At 53.7% G+C, this 15,973-nt stretch overlaps 1 protein-coding gene across 2 annotated transcripts; it reads left to right on the forward strand.

The window, feature by feature from the left end:
* Positions 1-236: 236 nt before the first annotated feature.
* tmc4 (transmembrane channel-like 4) lies at positions 237-15,328 on the forward strand. Of its 2 annotated transcripts, XM_088940090.1 has the most exons (16): positions 237-365; positions 2,577-2,745; positions 3,233-3,381; positions 3,471-3,632; positions 6,875-6,960; positions 7,254-7,402; positions 7,581-7,728; positions 7,800-7,958; positions 9,663-9,832; positions 9,951-10,077; positions 11,409-11,506; positions 12,051-12,234; positions 12,844-12,974; positions 13,936-14,091; positions 14,728-14,806; positions 15,043-15,328. In XM_088940090.1, exons 1-16 carry the CDS (start codon positions 323-325, stop codon positions 15,130-15,132), a joined length of 2,100 nt encoding a protein of 699 aa, XP_088796216.1. In that variant the 5' UTR covers positions 237-322; the 3' UTR covers positions 15,133-15,328. The 2 variants fall into 2 exon arrangements, with proteins under 2 accessions (XP_088796216.1, XP_088796217.1); XM_088940091.1 differs by lacking the exons at positions 237-365; positions 2,577-2,745 and having other exon boundaries at positions 2,835-3,381.
* Positions 15,329-15,973: the final 645 nt, after the last annotated feature.

The raw sequence follows: 15,973 nt of genomic DNA on the forward strand, positions 1-15,973 counted from the left end.
TAAACAAAGTCAAACAATGAGAGAGAGGAGAGCAGGAGACACAGTGAGGAGAGCAGGAGAGAGAGGAGAGCAGGAGACACAGTGAGGAGAGCAGGAGAGAGAGGAGAGCAGGAGACACAGTGAGAGGAGAGCAGGAGAGAGAGGAGAGCAGGAGACACTCCCTGCTCAGCGTGCTCGGCTCAGTGCCAGCAGGCACGAGGAAGTAGCTTGGAGCTGAGGCCCCGGGGGGTGAGACAGGTCGAAGTCTAGCGGCTGTTTCCTGGAGCAACAGAGAGCTGTTTGTGCCAGCGCTCCGGACTGCATATCCGCACGGATTCTCCTCATGGACTGGACAGGGAAACAGAGAGGCGCCCCATCTCTGGGAGGTGAGTCTGTCCGTCTCTCCTGTCTCCCCACTCCTCTCTCCATTCAATTCAAGGTGCTTTATTGGCATGACACAGTGTATTATTATTATTGAGAGACAGGCTCACTGTTCCTCAGGCTGGGACAGGAGATCGCACACTGTATTATTATTATTGAGAGACAGGCTCACTGTTCCTCAGGCTGGGACAGGAGATCGCACACTGTATTATTATTATTATTGAGAGACAGGCTCACTGTCTGTTCCTCAGGCTGGGACAGGAGATCACACACTGTATTATTATTATTGAGAGACAGGCTCACTGTCTGTTCCTCAGGCTGGGACAGGAGATCGCACACTGTATTATTATTATTATTGAGAGACAGGCTCACTGTCTGTTCCTCAGGCTGGGACAGGAGATCACACACTGTATTATTATTACTGAGAGACAGGCTCACTGTCTGTTCCTCAGGCTGGGACAGGAGATCACACACTGTATTATTATTATTGAGAGACAGGCTCACTGTCTGATCCTCAGGCTGGGACAGGAGATCATACACTGTATTATTATTACTGAGAGACAGGCTCACTGTCTGTTCCTCAGGCTGGGACAGGAGATCATACACTGTATTATTATTACTGAGAGACAGGCTCACTGTTCCTCAGGCTGGGACAGGAGGATTTCCTTTGTGTTTTGGTGGATGTGTTTGTCTATCAGTGTGTGTAGGGTGTAAATGTGATCAGATGTGCGGTGATCTGGTAAGAAGCCAATCTGACTCTTACTCAGGACATTGTGTTCGGTAAGGAAGGCCAGTATTCGTGTATTCAGGATACTGCAGAATACCTTCCCCAGGTTACTGTTCACACAGATGTCCCGGTAGTTGTTGGGATGGAGTCTGTCTCCACTCTTACAGATGGGCATGATCAGTCCTGGGTTCCAGGCCTCTGGGAAACATCCGGCTGTCATGATGAGATTGAGGAGTTTGAGCAGGGCTTGTTGCAACTTTGGGCTGCTGTGTCTCAGCATCTTGTTGTTGACTCCATCTTGGCCACAGGCTTTGCGTGGTCTGAGGGCCTGGAGTTTGTCCAGTAGCTCCTGCTCAGTGATTGGGGAGTCTAAGGGGTTTTGGTTGTCTTTGATAGCCAATTCCAAAATTTTGAGTTTTTCATAAATGGTGTTTTGGTCTGATTGATTTGTATTTGGGAGCTTTTCCTAGAGATTTTCAAAGTATGTTTGCCAGATTGTTCCATTTTGGATGGCCAATTCTTCTGGTTTTGATTTGTTTAAATTGTTCCACTTCTCCCAGAAACAGTTCTGATTTAGTGACTCTTCAATTTCTGCAAGTTGTTTGTTTATGTATGTGTTTCTTTTCTTTTTCAGCGTGTGTTTGTAAAGTTTTACCATGTCACAGTAGCTGAGGCGCAGATCTGTGTTGTGTGGTTGTCTGTGTTTTTCATTTGAGACTTTTCGTAGTGCATTTTTGATGTTTTTGCACTCCGTATCAAACCACTTTTCTTTTGCTTTTGTTTCTTGGTAGTTTTTTTATTTTGTCATTTTTAGCTTAGATTTTGATGCCAGTTTGTGGAATAGGTGATTTAGTTTTTGTGTGGCCAAGTTTATGCCTAATTTGTTGGTTTGATATGGAGTGTTCAGGAATGTGTCCAACAGTGTCTGAATTTGGTCATCGCCCAGTGCAGTTTGGTATCTGTCCAGGCTGTCTGTGTCCCATCTTCACCTGTTGAAGTCATACAGCTGGCTGGGCTGTGTCAGTGTGTCTCTCTCCTCTCAGTGTCCGGTGTGAATGACCACAGCAGGAGCGCTGACCGGCCTCAGTGTCCGGTGTGAATGACCACAGCAGGAGCGCTGACCGGCCTCAGTGTCCGGTGTGAATGACCACAGCAGGAGCGCTGACCGGCCTCAGTGTCCGGTGTGAATGACCACAGCAGGAGCGCTGACCGGCCTCAGTGTCCGGTGTGAATGACCACAGCAGGAGCGCTGACCGGCCTCAGTGTCCGGTGTGAATGACCACAGCAGGAGCGCTGACAGGCCTCAGTGTCCCGTGTGAATGACCACAGCAGGAGCGCTGACCGGCCTCAGTGTCCGGTGTGAATGACCACAGCAGGAGCGCTGACCGGCCTCAGTGTCCGGTGTGAATGACCACAGCAGGAGCGCTGACCGGCCTCAGTGTCCGGTGTGAATGACCACAGCAGGAGCACTGACAGGCCTCTTTTCCAGACCCTCACAGCTTCCAGCACGAGTCGCTGCGGTCCAGGAGGGCTGCTCGGAACCCCCCTCAGTTCAGCTGGAACCCCGGCGGTGAGGAGGAGAATGAGGAGGGCGCCGCAAGGGGGCTCCAGGACCTGAAAGAGCTGCCTTTGCCTATGAGGCTGAAGAGAGCGATCAGGTATCTTTTCATGGACAGGAGCGTAACACTAACCCAGCTCCCAGCGAACAGGACACAGCTCAGACTGCTCTGTCTGATCCCAGTGAAGAACTAATCCAGCTCCCAGTCCAATCAGTCCAGTCCAGCATGTGTTCAGTCTCTCCAATGTGTGTCCAGCCTGTCCAGTCTGTGTCCAGTGTGTCCAACCTGTCCAGTCTGTGTCTTGCGTGTGTCCAGCATGTGTCCAGCATGTGTCCAGTCTCTCCAGTATGTGTCCAGCCTGTCCAGTCTGTGTCCAGTGTTTCCAGCCTGTCCAGCCTGTGTCTTGCGTGTGTCCAGCGTCTGTCCAGCGTGTGTCCCATCTCTCCAGCCTGTCTTGTGTGTGTCCAGTGTGTGTCCAGCCTGTCCAGTGTGTGTCCAGCCTGTGTCCAGTGTCTGTCCAGCGTGTGTCCAGTCTCTCCAGCGTGTGTCCAGCCTGTCCAGCCTGTCCAGCCTGTGTCCTCTGCAGGCAAGTGCAGCAGATGAAGGTGCCGGTGGTGTCCCGCTGGCAGTCCTGGCGCAGGAGTAAGGCCCGCTCCCTGCGGCGGTTTCAGGAAGACGCCAGCGGCGCTCTGGCCCACATCGAGCTCTGGAGACGCTCTCTGCACGAGATCGGGGGTGAGTGCCGGCACTGGACACTCGGACCGGACGCTCGCCGGCGCACAGGCCGGCAGTGGACACTCAGACTGGACGCTCTCTGTGCGCAGGCTACTTCGGGGGGGGCGTCCAGTCCTACTTCCTGTTCCTGCGCTTCCTGGTGCTGCTGAACCTGGTGTCCTTCCTGCTGATCGGCCTCTTCGTTCTGGTGCCCTCTGTCGTCTTCCAGAGCCTGCAGCTCGCCAACCAGACACAGGCCTTCAACTCCACCGGTGAGAGGACACTAGGGACGCTCTGACCCACCGACTCACACTCCCTCATCCTAGAGACTCTAGAGTCACAGACAGCAGTATCACTGTAACACCACCCACACTCCCTCATCCTATAGACTCTATAGAGTCACAGACAGCAGTATCACTGTAACAACACTCACACACCCTCATCCTAGAGACTCTATAGAGTCACAGACAGCAGTATCACTGTAACAACACTCACACTCCCTCATCCTATAGACTATAGAGTCACAGACAGCAGTATCACTGTAACACCACTCACACTCCCTCATCCTATAGACTCTATAGTCACAGACAGCAGTATCACTGTAACAACACTCACACTCCCTCATCCTAGAGACTCTATAGAGTCACAGACAGCAGGATCACTGTAACACCACTCACACTCCCTCATCCTATAGGCTCTATAGAGTCACAGACAGCAGTATCACTGTAACAACACTCACACTCCCTCATCCTAGAGACTCTATAGAGTCACAGACAGCAGTGTCACTGTAACACCACTCACACTCCCTCATCCTAGAGACTCTATAGAGTCACAGACAGCAGTATCACTGTAACAACACTCACACTCCCTCATCCTAGAGACTCTATAGAGTCACAGACAGCAGGATCACTGTAACACCACTCACACTCCCTCATCCTATAGGCTCTATAGAGTCACAGACAGCAGTATCACTGTAACAACACTCACACTCCCTCATCCTAGAGACTCTATAGAGTCACAGACAGCAGTGTCACTGTAACACCACTCACACTCCCTCATCCTAGAGACTCTATAGAGTCACAGACAGCAGTGTCACTGTAACACCACTCACACTCCCTCATCCTAGAGACTCTATAGAGTCACAGACAGCAGTATCACTGTAACAACACTCACACTCCCTCATCCTAGAGACTCTATAGAGTCACAGACAGCAGGATCACTGTAACACCACTCACACTCCCTCATCCTATAGGCTCTATAGAGTCACAGACAGCAGTATCACTGTAACAACACTCACACTCCCTCATCCTAGAGACTCTATAGAGTCACAGACAGCAGTGTCACTGTAACACCACTCACACTCCCTCATCCTAGAGACTCTATAGAGTCACAGACAGCAGGATCACTGTAACAACACTCACACTCCCTCATCCTAGAGACTCTATAGAGTCACAGACAGCAGTATAACTGTAACAACACTCACACTCCCTCATCCTAGAGACTCTATAGAGTCACAGACAGCAGGATCACTGTAACAACACTCACACTCCCTCATCCTAGAGACTCTATAGAGTCACAGACAGCAGGATCACTGTAACACCACTCACACTCCCTCATCCTATAGGCTCTATAGAGTCACAGACAGCAGTATCACTGTAACAACACTCACACTCCCTCATCCTAGAGACTATAGAGTCACAGACAGCAGTGTCACTGTAACACCACTCACACTCCCTCATCCTAGAGACTCTATAGAGTCACAGACAGCAGGATCACTGTAACACCACTCACACTCCCTCATCCTAGAGACTCTATAGAGTCACAGACAGCAGGATCACTGTAACACCACTCACACTCCCTCATCCTATAGGCTCTATAGAGTCACAGACAGCAGTATCACTGTAACAACACTCACACTCCCTCATCCTAGAGACTCTATAGAGTCACAGACAGCAGGATCACTGTAACACCACTCACACTCCCTCATCCTATAGGCTCTATAGAGTCACAGACAGCAGTATCACTGTAACAACACTCACACTCCCTCATCCTAGAGACTCTATAGAGTCACAGACAGCAGGATCACTGTAACACCACTCACACTCCCTCATCCTATAGGCTCTATAGAGTCACAGACAGCAGTATCACTGTAACAACACTCACACTCCCTCATCCTAGAGACTCTATAGAGTCACAGACAGCAGTGTCACTGTAACACCACTCACACTCCCTCATCCTAGAGACTCTATAGAATCACAGACAGCAGTATCACTGTAACAACACTCACACTCCCTCATCCGAGAGACTCTATAGAGTCACAGACAGCAGTGTCACTGTAACAACACTCACACTCCCTCATCCTAGAGACTCTATAGAGTCACAGACAGCAGTGTCACTGTAACAACACTCACACTCCCTCATCCTAGAGACTCTATAGAGTCACAGACAGCAGTATCACTGTAACAACACTCACACTCCCTCATCCTGGAGACTCTATAGAGTCACAGACAGCAGTATCACTGTAACAACACTCACACTCCCTCATCCTGGAGACTCTATAGAGTCACAGACAGCAGCATCACTGTAACAACACTCACACTCCCTCATCCTGGAGACTCTATAGAGTCACAGACAGCAGTATCACTGTAACACCACTCACACTCCCTCATCCTATAGACTCTATAGAGTCACAGACAGCAGTATCACTGTAACACCACTCACACTCCCTCATCCTAGAGACTCTATAGAGTCACAGACAGCAGTATCACTGTAACACCACTCACACTCCCTCATCCTAGAGACTCTATAGAGTCACAGACAGCAGTATCACTGTAACAACACTCACACACCCTCATCCTAGAGACTCTATAGAGTCACAGACAGCAGTATCACTGTAACACCACTCACACTCCCTCATCCTAGAGACTCTATAGAGTCACAGACAGCAGTATCACTGTAACACCACTCACACTCCCTCATCCTAGAGACTCTATAGAGTCACAGACAGCAGTATCACTGTAACACCACTCACACTCCCTCATCCTAGAGACTCTATAGAGTCACAGACAGCAGTATCACTGTAACAACACTCACACTCCCTCATCCTAGAGACTCTATAGAGTCACAGACAGCAGTATCACTGTAACACTACTCACACTCCCTCATCCTAGAGACTCTATAGAGTCACAGACAGCAGGATCACTGTAACACCACTCACACTCCCTCATCCTAGAGACTCTATAGAGTCACAGACAGCAGTATCACTGTAACACCACCCACACTCCCTCATCCTATAGACTATAGAGTCACAGACAGCAGTATCACTGTAACACCACTCACACTCCCTCATCCTATAGACTATAGAGTCACAGACAGCAGTATCACTGTAACACCACTCACACTCCCTAATCCTAGAGACTCTATAGAGTCACAGAGAGCAGTATTGTAGTGTTAGGGGTTTGGACAGACAGGACTCCCAGTTGTCCTCAGTTGACTGCTGTGTCCTCTCCCTCAGGTGTGGAAGACTGTCTACACTATGATCCAAACCCCAAGGGGCTGGTGAATTTCTACAGCTACATCCTGGACCTGCTGTCTGGAACAGTGAGTCTCTGCTAAACTCTGTACAGCACAGTGCTGTAGTGTCCAGTCAGTCAGTCAGTGTCTCTGTGCTGTAGTGTCCAGTCAGTCAGTCAGGGTCTCTGTGCTGTAGTGTCCAGTCAGTCAGTCAGTGCCTCTGTGCTGTAGTGTCCAGTCAGTCAGTGCCTCTGTGCTGTAGTGTCCAGTCAGTCAGTGTCTCTGTGCTGTAGTGTCCAGTCAGTCAGTCAGTGTCTCTGTGCTGTAGTGTCCAGTCAGTCAGTGTTACAGTACTCATCTCCTCTCTCTCTCTCCCTCAGGGCTTTATGGAGTTCTCGTACCTCTTCTACGGCTACTATCAGGACACTAAGGTGGACGTGGTGGGCGGCTTCTCCTACAGCGTGCCTCTGGCCTACGTACTGACCTGCCTCTTCTACTTCCTCTTCTGCCTGGGCTGGATCGTCACCAGGTGAGGAGCGCCGAGGGCCCGAGCCTCCGGACAGCGTGCTGGTCAGTCAGCGTGTCCGTGTCTGTGTGTGACTGGGCCGGGGTGCGCCTCAACAGCGCCTCCTACAGAGCTGGGTCAGATTGGCGCCCTGGCCCCGCCCCTCCGCCTGACCCCGCCCCCCTCTCTCTTTGATTGGCAGGGCCGGGGGCCTGGTGCGGGTCGTCGTGGCGACGGGGGGCGGGGCCGGGGGCGGGTACAGCCTGCAGGTGCTGGCGGGCTGGGACCACGGCCTGCAGGGCGACCGGGCCACGCGCCTGAGGCAGAGCGGCCTGCGGTACCAGCTGCAGGTGAGCGCCGGGCCGGCCGGACCGCCCGGACCGCCGTCGGCCCCCGCTGACCACCTCTGTCCCGCCCGCAGATGGACCTGGAGGAGCAGGCTCTCCGCAGGCAGGCCCGCTCCCGCTCGCCGGCCCAGTGGGCCGGACTCGTCTCCCTCAGGGCCCTGCTGCACCTGCTGGTCCTGGGCCTCATCTTCGCTGCTTTCTTCGCCATCTACAAGGCCAGCGAGGCCAGCCAGGTGGGTCTGTGGCTGCCCAGCCCAGGACGGGTCAGTGTGTGTCTGCAGCAGGGCTGTCTAGTCCTGGTCCTGGAGGGGTCAGTGTGTGTCTGCAGCAGGGCTGTCCAGTCCTGGTCCTGGAGGGGTCAGTGTGTGTGTCTGCAGCAGGGCTGTCCAGTCCCGGTCCTGGAGGGGTCAGAGTGTGTCTGCAGCAGGGCTGTCCAGTCCCGGTCCTGGAGGGGTCAGTGTGTGTCTGCAGCAGGGCTGTCCAGTCCCGGTCCTGGAGGGGTCAGTGTGTGTCTGCAGCAGGGCTGTCCAGTCCTGGTCCTGGAGGGGTCAGTGTGTGTGTCTGCAGCAAGGCTGTCCAGTCCTGGAGGGGTCAGTGTGTGTGTCTGCAGCAGGGCTGTCCAGTCCCGGTCCTGGAGGGGTCAGTGTGTGTCTGCAGCAGGGCTGTCCAGTCCTGGTCCTGGAGGGGTCAGTTTGTGTCTGCAGCAGGGCTGTCCAGTCCCAGTCCTGGAGAGGTCAGTGTGTGTCTGCAGCAGGGCTGTCCAGTCCTGGTCCTGGAGGGGTCAGTGTGTGTGTCTGCAGCAGGGCTGTCCAGTCCTGGTCCTGGAGGGGTCAGTGTGTGTCTGCAGCAGGGCTGTCCAGTCCTGGTCCTGGAGGGGTCAGTGTGTCTGCAGCAGGGCTGTCCAGTCCTGGTCCTGGAGGGGTCAGTGTGTGTCTGCAGCAGGGCTGTCCAGCCCAGGAGGGGTCAGTGTGTGTCTGCAGCAGGGCTGTCCAGTCCTGGTCCTGGAGGGGTCAGTGTGTGTCTGCAGCAGGGCTGTCCAGTCCTGGTCCTGGAGGGGTCAGTGTGTGTGTCTGCAGCAGGGCTGTCCAGTCCTGGTCCTGGAGGGGTCAGTGTGTGTGTCTACAGCAGGGCTGTCCAGTCCTGGTCCTGGAGGGGTCAGTGTGTGTGTCTACAGCAGGGCTGTCCAGTCCTGGTCCTGGAGGGGTCAGTGTGTGTCTGCAGCAGGGCTGTCCAGTCCTGGTCCTGGAGGGGTCAGTGTGTGTGTCTACAGCAGGGCTGTCCAGTCCTGGTCCTGGAGGGGTCAGTGTGTGTCTGCAGTGTGTGTCTGCAGCAGGGCTGTCCAGTCCCGGTCCTGGAGGGGTCAGTGTGTGTCTGCAGCAGGGCTGTCCAGTCCTGGTCCTGGAGGGGTCAGTGTGTGTCTGCAGCAGGGCTGTCCAGTCCCGGTCCTGGAGGGGTCAGTGTGTGTCTGCAGCAGGGCTGTCCAGTCCTGGTCCTGGAGGGGTCAGTGTGTGTGTCTGCAGCAAGGCTGTCCAGTCCTGGAGGGGTCAGTGTGTGTGTCTGCAGCAGGGCTGTCCAGTCCCGGTCCTGGAGGGGTCAGTTTGTGTCTGCAGCAGGGCTGTCCAGTCCCAGTCCTGGAGAGGTCAGTGTGTGTCTGCAGCAGGGCTGTCCAGTCCTGGTCCTGGAGGGGTCAGTGTGTCTGCAGCAGGGCTGTCCAGTCCTGGTCCTGGAGGGGTCAGTGTGTGTCTGCAGCAGGACTGTCCAGTCCCGGTCCTGGAGGGGTCAGTGTGTGTCTGCAGCAGGGCTGTCCAGTCCTGGAGGGGTCAGTGTGTGTCTGCAGTGTGTGTCTTGTTCCACGCCCCCGCCAGCCTGTGTGTAAGGAGGCTGCTGTGCCCGGAGTTCTGCTGATCGCCTCTCCCTCCCTGCTCCCGGTCCCTCAGAGCCTGCAGCCCTCGGCGTCGGAGCAGAACTTCCTGGTGGCGCTGCTGGTGGAGTACCTGCCCTCCATCGTCATCACCGCCGCCAACTTCCTGGTGCCCACGCTGTGCGAGCTGCTCGCCCAGCTGGAGGGGTACAGCCCCACCACCCAGGTCATCCTGGCGCTGCTGAGGTGAGGGCGACAGGCGCTGTGCTCTGGGGGCGCTGTGCTCTCTCTCTCACACACTAGGGGGCGCTGGTCTCACTGTTACAGGCCCTCCCCCTCAGTGACTACACCCCTCTGCCGGCAGGTCTGTGTTTCTGAGGTTCGCCAGTCTAGGGGTGCTGCTCTTCTCCCTCTGGAGTCAGATCACCTGCAGTGGCAACACGGAGACCCAGGAGTGTCAGAGCTGCCAGTACAACTACAGGCTGTACCAGGTCTGTGCTGTAGTGTCCAGTCAGTCAGGGTCACTGTGCTGTAGTGTCCAGTCAGTCAGTCAGGGTCACTGTGCTGTAGTGTCCTGTCAGTCAGTGTCTCTGTGCTGTAGTGTCCAGTCAGTCAGTCAGTCAGGGTCTCTGTGCTGTAGTGTCCAGTCAGTCAGTGTCACTGTGCTGTAGTGTCCAGTCAGTCAGTCAGTGTCTCTGTGCTGTAGTGTCCAGTCAGTCAGGGTCATTGTGCTGTAGTGTCCAGTCAGTCAGTCAGTCAGGGTCTCTGTGCTGTAGTGTCCAGTCAGTCAGTCAGGGTCTCTGTGCTGTAGTGTCCAGTCAGTCAGTGTCTCTGTGCTGTAGTGTCCAGTCAGTCAGTCAGGGTCTCTGTGCTGTAGTGTCCAGTCAGTCAGTCAGGGTCACTGTGCTGTAGTGTCCAGTCAGTCAGGGTCACTGTGCTGTAGTGTCCAGTCAGTCAGTCAGTGTCTCTGTGCTGTAGTGTCCAGTCAGTCAGTCAGTCAGGGTCTCTGTGCTGTAGTGTCCAGTCAGTCAGTGTCACTGTGCTGTAGTGTCCAGTCAGTCAGTCAGTGTCTCTGTGCTGTAGTGTCCAGTCAGTCAGGGTCACTGTGCTGTAGTGTCCAGTCAGTCAGTCAGTGTCTCTGTGCTGTAGTGTCCAGTCAGTCAGTCAGTCAGGGTCTCTGTGCTGTAGTGTCCAGTCAGTCAGTCAGTGTCTCTGTGCTGTAGTGTCCAGTCAGTCAGTCAGGGTCTCTGTGCTGTAGTGTCCAGTCAGTCAGTGTCACTGTGCTGTAGTGTCCAGTCAGTCAGTCAGTCAGTGTCTCTGTGCTGTAGTGTCCAGTCAGTCAGTCAGTGTCTCTGTGCTGTAATGTCCAGTCAGTCAGTCAGTCAGGGTCTCTGTGCTGTAGTGTCCAGTCAGTCAGTCAGTGTCTCTGTGCTGTAGTGTCCAGTCAGTCAGTCAGTCAGGGTCTCTGTGCTGTAGTGTCCAGTCAGTCAGTCAGTGTCTCTGTGCTGTAGTGTCCAGTCAGTCAGTCAGTGTCTCTGTACTGTAGTGTGCAGTCAGTCAGTCAGGGTCACTGTGCTGTAGTGTCCAGTCAGTCAGTCAGTGTCTCTGTGCTGTAGTGTCCAGTCAGTCAGTCAGTGTCTCTGTGCTGTTGTGTGCAGTCAGTCAGTCAGTGTCTCTGTGCTGTTGTGTGCAGTACGTGAGTTCTTATTACATCACTAACCTACAGACCCTGCTAGAGGTGTGTTAATATACAGTATCAATGATGCCTCATGTGGCACCTTTCTCAGCGCTGTGCGTTAATCACTGTGTTCTGCTCTCTCAGTGCTGGGAGACTCGTGTAGGACAGGAGATGTACAAGCTGACAATATTTGACTTTCTCACAGTCATCGCAGTTACGCTGCTGGTGGAGTTTCCTCGCAGGTGAGTATCTGTCCATCTTTCATTAGAGTCTGTATGAGGGTCTGTATTGTGTGTGAGAAGTGTCTCTGGGGTCTGTATTAGGGTCTGTGTTGATCTCTGTGTGTGAGAAGTGTCTCTGGGGTCTGTATTAGGGTCTGTATTAATCTCTGTGTGTGAGGAGTGTCTCTGGGGTCTGTATTAGGGTCTGTATTAATCTCTGTGTGTGAGCAGTGTCTCTGGGGTCTGTATTAGGGTCTGTATTAATCTCAGTGTGTGAAGAGTGTCTCTGGGGTCTGTATTAGGGTCTGTATTAATCTCTGTGTGTGAAGAGTGTCTCTGGGGTCTGTATTAGGGTCTGTATTGATCTCTGTGTGTGAGGAGTGTCTCTGGGGTCTGTATTAGGGTCTGTATTAATCTCTGTGTGTGAGGAGTGTCTCAGGGGTCTGTATGAGTGTCTGTATTAATCTCAGTGTGTGAGGAGTGTCTCTGGGGTCTGTATTAGGGTCTGTATTAATCTCTGTGTGAAGAGTGTCTCTATGGTGTCACAATTTCTCTGCCTCTTCAGGATGATTGTGGATCACTGCTCTTGCAAGCTTGCTCAGTGGCTGGGACGTCAGGAGTTTGTGGTGCCCCAGAATGTCCTCAGCCTGGTGTACGGGCAGACGGTGGTGTGGGCGGGTGCTCTCTTCTGCCCCCTGCTGCCACTCATCAACACTGTCAAATTCATCATCTTCTTCTACTGCAAGAAGGTAGAGCTGTTCATCATCTCTTCTTCACTGGGATTGAGCTGTGTAACAGCTCCTACTGTAACAGACTGGTCTACTGCACTGGGACTGTAGCTCCTACTGTAACAGACTGGTCTACTCCACTGGGACTGTAGCTCCTACTGTAACAGACTGGTCTACTGCACTGGGACTGTAGCTCCCATTGTAACAGGACTGTTCTACTGTACTGGGACTGTAGCTCCTATTGTAACAGGACTGGTCTACAGTACTGGGACTGTAGCTCCTACTGTAACAGACTGTTCTACTGCACTGGGACTGTAGCTCCTATTGTAACAGACTGGTCTACTGCACTGGGACTGTAGCTCCCATTGTAACAGGACTGTTCTACTGTACTGGGACTGTAGCTCCTATTGTAACAGGACTGGTCTACAGTACTGGGACTGTAGCTCCTACTGTAACAGACTGTTCTACTGCACTGGGACTGTAGCTCCTATTGTAACAGACTGGTCTACAGTACTGGGACTGTAGCTCCTACTGTAACAGACTGTTCTACTGGGTCTGTACTGTAGTGTCCAGTCAGTCAGGGTCACTGTGTTGTAGTGTCCAGTCGGTCAGTCTCTCTCTCTCTGTCAGGTCACTCTGTTCCAGAACTGTCGTCCAGCCTCTCGGACTTTCCGCTCCTCCAGCTCCAACCTCTTCTTCCTGCTGGTGCTGCTGCTGGGACTGGTGCTGGCCTGCGTGCCGCTGGTGTTCGGCCTGGCCGCGTGAGTGACCCCCGTCCGAGGGCTGAAACTACAACACCCCGGTCCCTTCAGGGCCAAACACCCTGCTAGCAAAACACAGCACACTCTGCAGAGCACCATGGGGGCTGTAGTCCCCTGGCTCCAGTCCCCAGCCTCTATCAGGCTCCATCTCCCATAACCCTCTGGGCACCTGGCCAGTGGCTGAGCCTCCCACTGCAGGGCCTCATGGGAACTGTAGTTCCAGGACTGGACTGCGCCTCGTGTTCCAGGGTCATCCCACACTTTGAATAATTTAATTTCCCATAGTGCTTCGTGACAGTCTGGGTACATTGTGCTGAGAGACCCAGGAGGACAGCAGAGCTGTGTAACACCCCACCAGCAAAACAGAAGCATGAGTAATAATAATGAAAACAGTCAGTCAGTGTCTCTGTGCTGTAGTGTCCAGTCAGTCAGTCAGGGTCACTGTGCTGTAGTGTCTGGTCAGTCAGGGTCACTGTGCTGTAGTGTCCAGTCAGTCAGTCAGTGTCTCTGTGCTGTAGTGTCCAGTCAGTCAGTCAGTGTCACTGTGCTGTAGTGTCCAGTCAGTCAGTGTCTCTGTGCTGTAGTGTCCAGTCAGTCAGTCAGTGTCTCTGTGCTGTAGTGTCCAGTCAGTCAGTGTCTCTGTGCTGTAGTGTCCAGTCAGTCAGTCAGTGTCTCTGTGCTGTAGTGTCCAGTCAGTCAGTCAGTGTCACTGTGCTGTAGTGTCCAGTCAGTCAGTCAGTGTCTCTGTGCTGTAGTGTCCAGTCAGTCAGTCAGTGTCTCTGTGCTGTAGTGTCCAGTCAGTCAGTCAGGGTCACTGTGCTGTAGTGTCCAGTCAGTCAGTCAGTGTCTCTGTGCTGTAGTGTCCAGTCAGTCAGTCAGTGTCACTGTGCTGTAGTGTCCAGTCAGTCAGGGTCACTGTGCTGTAGTGTCCAGTCGGTCAGTTGTCTCTTCCTCTCTGCAGGATCCACCCCTCCTGGGCCTGTGGTCCTTTCCGCTCTCTCCCTCAGATGTGGGCGGTGGTCTCTGTGTCGAACGCCTCTCTTCCTCCGTCTGCACAAGATTTCCTGCGGTTCCTGGGCTCTCAGGCGTTCGCTGTGCCTCTCTTTGTCATTCTCTGGTGAGACGCCTGTTCATGTGTCCATCTGAGACTGTCTGTCCTGTCTCTCTCTCTCAGTGTGGCGCTGTGTGACCTGTCTCTCTCTCTCTCAGTGTGGCGCTGTGTGACCTGTCTCTCTCTCTCTCAGTGTGGCGCTGTGTGACCTGTCTCTCTCTCTCAGTGTGGCGCTGTGTGACCTGTCTCTCTCTCAGTGTGGCGCTGTGTGACCTGTCTCTCTCTCTCAGTGTGGCGCTGTGTGACCTGTCTCTCTCTCTCTCTCAATGTGGCGCTGTGTGACCTGTCTCTCTCTTTCAGTGTGGTGCTGTGTGACCTGTCTCTCTCTCTCTCAGTGTGGCGCTGTGTGACCCGTCTCTCTCTCTCTCAGTGTGGCGCTGTGTGACCTGTCTCTCTCTCTCAGTGTGGCGCTGTGTGACCTGTCTCTCCCTCTCAGTGTGGCGCTGTGTGACCTGTTTCTCTCTCTCAGTGTGGCGCTGTGTGACCTGTCTCTCTCTCTCTCAGTGTGGCGCTGTGTGACCTGTCTCTCTCTCTCAGTGTGGCGCTGTGTGACCTGTCTCTCTCTCTCTCAGTGTGGCGCTGTGTGACCTGTCTCTCTCTCTCTCAGTGTGGCGCTGTGTGACCTGTCTCTCTCTCTCTCAGTGTGGCGCTGTGCTATGTGGCGGCTCTGGCCTCAGTCTACGGACAGAGTGTCTCCCTGCTCCGCGCTCAGATGCAGCTGGTGAGTGTGAACCTGTCCAGAGGAGGGGCGTGTAAGGGGCTGCTGCTGACCTCTGACCTCTGACCTCTGCCCATGCGCATGCCCCGAGCTGCGCTCTGACCTCTGACCCTGTGGGTGTCGACGGTGCGGGGACTCAGGCAGAGCGCAGCCCAGCGAGACCCCCGCCGCGCCCCGGTGTTACCCCACTGCTGGGGGTGTTTGGGGGTCCTGGCTGCTGAGGAGTCCTGTCTCACCAGGAGGGGAAGGACAAGCAGTTCCTGGTCAGACAGATCGCCGAGCTGGGCCGCCCCGGAGCAGTGCATGCTGGGCCGCAGAGTGACCAGTGAGCGGAGAGACCAGAGTGACCAGTGAGCGGAGTGACCAGTGAGCAGAGTGACCAGTGAGCGGAGAGACCAGAGTGACCAGTGAGCGGAGTGACCAGTCCAGGCTGGATCTCCGGGCTTTGGCAGCGTGTTTAATGAGGGCGGATGTCGTGTGTTTGTAAAAGATTCTTCAGGAGATTAAAACGGTTCAGAGCTGTAACCTGGGTTTTGTTTGGCGTGTGGATATAATAAAATTAATATTAATAATAATAATTAATGACGTGTGAATACCGAGCCCCGCGGCTGCTACAGCAGGATGTGAAGAGAAGCAAGACAGACGTCCCTGAGACGGACACTGAAGTCAGGAGGGCTCTGTCCCCTCCCTCTCTCGCCGTGCGCGGTTGTGTTCCAGTCGAGGCCAAGTCAAGCGCTGCGTTTGCATCATTTACTAGATGTTGGAAGTAAATGCAAGCTTTTTTTTTTGGTATCTGTTTAGAAAAATAAAAAATACGCATTTGCATTACAAATACGCACAGAATAGGAAAGTTCTGGCAGAGCGTTTCAAGCGCAGGCAGGAAATAGTTTCTGATTGGGAAAATAAAGGCGGAAATCCGTAAATATGTTTTTAAAACATCGCTCCTGAATAAAACTATTAACATCTCCGGGGCGTTTAAAATCCCCGCGGTCGGTGTTGAAATCGCAGCGCCTTACGCCCGGGATATTCTCCGACCTGCACGAATCGCCGGTTTCCTGTAAAACCGTGTTTTTCCGGCGCGCAGCTCATAGCCTGAGCTACAGCCGCTTCTGCGCGGACAGTGCATGCGGATCTGTAGCTGCGCCGTTGAGTGTTTTGCCTTGTTTTACT

The sequence above is a fragment of the Atractosteus spatula genome, chromosome 22, assembly GCF_055471065.1.
Source record: "Atractosteus spatula isolate fAtrSpa1 chromosome 22, fAtrSpa1.hap1, whole genome shotgun sequence".
NCBI lineage: Eukaryota > Metazoa > Chordata > Actinopteri > Semionotiformes > Lepisosteidae > Atractosteus > Atractosteus spatula.